The 5,275-nt window shown below is 30.5% G+C and overlaps 1 protein-coding gene across 1 annotated transcript; it reads left to right on the top strand.

The window, feature by feature from the left end:
* The first annotated feature begins 1,176 nt into the window (after positions 1–1,176).
* LOC124911427 (1-aminocyclopropane-1-carboxylate oxidase homolog 4-like) lies at positions 1,177–3,787 on the top strand. The gene is made up of 3 exons (XM_047451909.1): positions 1,177–1,644; positions 2,917–3,294; positions 3,399–3,787. Exons 1-3 carry the CDS (start codon positions 1,204–1,206, stop codon positions 3,654–3,656), a joined length of 1,077 nt encoding a protein of 358 aa, XP_047307865.1. The 5' UTR covers positions 1,177–1,203; the 3' UTR covers positions 3,657–3,787.
* The last annotated feature ends 1,488 nt before the right edge of the window (positions 3,788–5,275 follow it).

The raw sequence follows: 5,275 nt of genomic DNA, 5'->3' as shown, positions 1-5,275 counted from the left end.
GAGTTGATTAATCCTAATTAAGATATATGATATATGATATCTTTATTTATTCTTTCCAAGAGTGTAGCTGTGAAAATGGAGAGAACATGTATGTTGTCATATATGCTCATATATATGATATCTTTATTTATTCTCCCCAAGAGTGTAGCGGTGAAAATAGATAGAATAATGTGTAAATTTATATGGTGATCTTTTAACTCATCATTTTGTCATCTAGTTAGTTGAAATAATGTTATATGTTTTAAAGATAAAAGAGGTTTGGATATTCGAGATCTTATATCATTTAATAAAGATCTTCTATCAAAATGGTGCAATAGATTTGCAACGAGTCGAATAGTCTTGAGCATCGATGATCAAATTTAAGTATGGCCATGATTAGTCTGGTTAGTTCACTAAATTGTCTAATTATCTAGCAGGGTGTAGCTTTTGGAGGGAAATTTATTATATATGGAAAAAAAATTGTGAGTAGTCTAGATTCATTGTGGGGTATGTTTTTTCGATCATTTTTTGGGATGACATTTGATGTAGTGTCAAAAGTCTAGCTACGGCGCATAATGAACTTGCTTACATTGTTATATGTAAAAAATGCACAATTAATGACATGTTTGATTATCGATTTAATGGCTTCGTTAGTCGAACTAGATATAGAAGGAGATTAAACATTAATGAGAGTTCGTCCAATAATATAGTTTTACTTTTGATATGACACAAGCAATTGTCCATGTCTGAACAAAACATTATGCGTTGAAAAAATATAGATAGTTTTCATGTAGAGCATTGCTACAAGTTGTTCGCTAAGATGATTTCATATAATTTTTATTGGAAAAACTTTGAGAGTCAAAGATTCCATCCAAGACCTCCCCTTGGATGGAGCGTTATTCACGATGAATTCTTACGAATGATATGTGTGCATGGCAAAATGTTGTATTATGGTTATTTGTTGTCGTATGTGTCACGGGGAGATTAAATCGACAACTCACTTATTTATGCATTGTCGATAAGTGGCTAGTATTTAGAGTCTTTTATGAAGTATTAGATATTCATTGAGTGATAGTCTGAATTTTTGATTAATTGATGGTAAATTTGGATTGATATATTTTTACTAACTAATTAAATTTGAATTTAAGGAAATATTCCCTTATATATACTCATATTTATTACAAGTGCTACATCAAATAACTCTTTCTCTCTCTCAAGAAAAAGATGGCGAACTACGACAAAATGCAAGAAATAAAAGAGTTTGACAATTCAAAGATGGGCGTCAAAGGACTATCAGATTCCGGCACCGTCACCATTCCAAAATTCTTCATCCACTCGCCGGAAATTCTCTCCGACCTCAAACCTTCCCCAAACAAGACCGTTTCGATCCCGGTCATCGATCTCTCTAGTGTGTCCGACCGCCGGGAAGACATCGTGAAACAAGTGAGAGAGGCCGCCGGCGACTGGGGATTCTTTCAGGTTATAAACCATGGCGTGCCCGTTTCAGTCCTTGATGAAACCATCGCCGCCGTGAAAGCCTTTCATGAGTTGCCGGCGGTGGAAAAAGCCCAATTTTACCGGCGGGAAGAAGGCAAAGGAGTCATGTATACTAGTAATAATGACTTGTATCGAAGTCAAGCGGCGGCCTGGCATGACTCCCTTCAGGTAATTAATTTGTTTGATTATAAATTGACTGATTAAGAACACGTGACAACGAAGTTGAAAACGAAAATACGTTTGCGGGATAGAATAAAAAATTATAACTTTCCCAAACATAGCCAATTTTTTCAAACATAACCATCTTTTTTTTAATTTATTATTATTAATTTGTCTTTTTAAGTTTTTATTCTCGTTTTGTTAGAACATCTTCCCATTGAGTCTCTTCACTTATCTTTTTTTTATTTATAGTTTCAGAATCTTTATTTAGATTTGTTTTTCAAAAGCAGGATTTGACTTAGGATTGTCCATTTTTATTAATTTCGGATCTATCTGAATTTAAAAGTCTGAATTTAAAAGTTATCACTTAGTAGGTTTCATACCGAGGTTCAATCCAATTAAGTCTGTAGCGCCTATCGATTTCGCCATATCCCCTTTTGACTTTATTTTGAGATTCGGATCTCATCGATATTTTGTTTTCGTTGTCTAAATTATTTTTCGTAATTAATTAAAATATATTTAATATAGTACTAAAATATTTAAAAATAAAATTAATTTATTTTATAATTTGATGAAATTAGAAGGAATGATAATTTTATAAGACAAGTCACCTATAATTTTAGTTTAATATTTCATTAATTATGTTAATTTGTTTATATATTTTGAATTGTAGATCTATCCATCTATAACATATATAACTAGTCTCTCTAGAACCATCTCGAGCCAATATGAGAAGAATGAAATAAGTTATTAAAATTATAATAGGTATATAATCAAGATATATTTTTTGAATTAATGATTAAAAGAATTGTTCAAAACCAAAAACTTGTTTCAAATGTAAGTGTTTTCAAACAAGGAGAATAGTTTTATAATAATCATTACACAAATCTTGAATATACTATGTTACCATCATTATTATATATATTTAATTAAATTTAATATAGTTTTGTACAAATAAATAATTACAAATGTTTCAAAATTTTATTTATAAAATCCAACAGCAATTATTTTAAGAATTCATACCAATAATTTATGAGTAAATATAAAATTATTAATATTAACCTTCATATGTTTTATCATTTTAAAAGTTGAAACAAACAATTGTGGAGCCTTACCATTAACTCAAGTCAATATGTCTTTTGTAGCTCATTGTCTAGACATTATAATTAATGTCACTATGAATTTTTTACATCTCCTTGATGTTGAGATTTAATATATATAGATATATATTCATGGATAAATTGAGTAATTGTATATTGAGTTGTTATCGATGGACGACAGGTTTGGATGGGTCCAGTAGCAGCCCCAACGGAGGAAATACCTACAATATGTCGAAAGGAGTTGGTTGAGTGGGACTCGCACTCAAAGAAAGTGGCCGAGCAAGTAATGGAGTTGTTGAGTGAAGGATTAGGATTGGTTTCGAACCGGTTCAAAGAGTTAACATTTGCCGAGAGCAGGGCCATGGTGGGTCATATTTATCCCTATTGCCCGCAACCAGATCTAACAGTGGGGATTACACCACATACAGATCCCGGAATCTTAACCGTTCTCTTGGTGAATCAAATTGGTGGTTTGCAAGTTAAGCATGGTGATGATGGATGGGTTGATGTCAAGCCTTTGCATGGTGCTTTGATCATTAACATTGGAGACTTCCTACAAGTAAATATTATTTAACCATATGCATTGTTTTTCAAATAAAAATTATACTCAAGGCTTATTAGTATTACTAACCAAAAATTTGAATTTGGTTATTCTATTTGTAGATAGTGTCAAATGGTGAATACAAAAGTGTGCAACATAGAGTACTAGCTAACTCTTTCAAGGAACCAAGGATTTCGATAGTTGAGTTCTTTAACCTTGCCAAATGGAGAGATTCCGACGACTATGGACCTTTGCCGGAGCTTTTAACTGACGAGAAACGTGCCATTTATAGGGATTTCACTCAACAAGAGTTCATTCAAAACTTCTATGGAAAAGGGCTTGATAGTAAGTCTCTTATTGACAAGATTACAATCGCGTAAAATTCTTGTTCTTTCTTATTTCTCTAAATTTCTATAAATGTAATAAATAATTGTAGAGTGGTTTCTATTTGGCTTCATTCTATTTGAAACCATGATGTCACCTACATTAACAAAAATGGTTGTTGAGTCTTGATGAATGAGTACTTTAATTCATATTAAGATTAATAAATAAATAATTTCATTAACTCCATGTAGATCAATTATATATAAAATATTCTAAGCTAGCATTAGTTGAATTTTTAACTTTTTATTATTTTTGAGTCAACATTTATCATATGAGATATATATTCTTATGTATCACGTGTATTTGCACGAGTAATAATATAAAAATTCGTGAAAAAAATATAACGGTAAAATTTTTATGGGCGGGTCAACACATAATCCGACTCAAGTATTCATTTACTCTCACATATATCCAAATTAACCATAGCTCTCGACCCGGCAATCCGAACACTTTAAAAATTAAGCATCATTATATATATATTTGTTTTTTTATTCTTAGTGAATTAGTGGGATTTAAACTTCTTTTGTTAGTTGTATCTTGGACTTTAACTATTTTTATATCATTTATTGATTTGATGATGTGGCCTTGTATGCTCTTGTTTTTATTTTCTATTATTGTAAATAACTTTTATACCTTTGGTTTCTCTATGCATTTATCATCCATTTTATACACTGAACCTTTAATTTTTTTAAATGTAGATTGCATAAGTTTCATATCAAGATCTTGTTTGATCTGAGATTTATAAATTAAAGTAATTATTTTCAACAAAAACTGAAATGTGGTTCACTTAGGATTTTTTTATTTTATTTGATTGGATTAACCATCACTAAATTATCTTTAATAATTAATACAAAAATTCAATTAAAAAAAATATGATTAAAAAACAATTAATCATGAGACATTGAATCATCAAACATGCCTTAAAAGAGTATGTTGAATTTGGTTGAGTAAATTGTTTCTTTGCCACATTCCATTATCTGCAATCAAATTTATTTTTTTTACAAGAAAATCAATTAATTTGTAACAATATTATAAATATATATATTTCTTGGTGGGGTCGCCATTATTTGGTTTACAATAACTGTTTATAGTGGGAAAGTTTGACTTTTCTTCTAAGAAATTATGTGTTCCTAGTCAAAAACAAAAAATGAAATATTAATTTTTATAAATTAGAAAGAAAGAAAAAAAGTGTAAAAGCAATACAAATAAATTCTAAACTGTTAAAATCCTAAATTAATTAACAAATAAGCTTGACCAAACAATCAGCTACTAAACTTATAGCTGGTTTGATGTGGATTATTTGTATTTAATCCAAATAATTTCATAATAATATCATCTAGAGTAAAAATAGCCAATAAAATCAAGTACATTGACAGAAACCCATTGAGAGCACACCAATAACTCTCGTTAGAGAAAAGCTTTGGAGATTTTCGACGAGCATTTTCTAACGACAAAATCTTGAATTTCTTCCCAAAATACGTGCACATTCTCATATTCAATCAAGAATCGTGTCAGAATTAAGATCGTCGGCACGTTCAACACGATTAGCACGGTCGGCACGTTCGACACAGTTGCTCGGTCGCGCGATTCAGTTGATTTGATAGTCGATTACGGG

Source organism: Impatiens glandulifera, chromosome 8 (assembly GCF_907164915.1).
Source record: "Impatiens glandulifera chromosome 8, dImpGla2.1, whole genome shotgun sequence".
NCBI lineage: Eukaryota > Viridiplantae > Streptophyta > Magnoliopsida > Ericales > Balsaminaceae > Impatiens > Impatiens glandulifera.
Note: the sequence above shows the minus strand (reverse complement) of the source record. Positions and strands in the feature narration are given on the sequence as shown.

Excerpts from the sequence above, each read along its gene's own strand:
- LOC124911427 (XM_047451909.1), top strand. The coding sequence starts at position 1,204 with ATGGCGAACTACGACAAAATGCAAGAAATAAAAGAGTTTGACAATTCA. Across the intron at positions 1,645-2,916 it reads CCTGGCATGACTCCCTTCAG|GTTTGGATGGGTCCAGTAGC; the intron begins GTAATTAATTTG and ends GATGGACGACAG. Across the intron at positions 3,295-3,398 it reads ACATTGGAGACTTCCTACAA|ATAGTGTCAAATGGTGAATA; the intron begins GTAAATATTATT and ends TTCTATTTGTAG.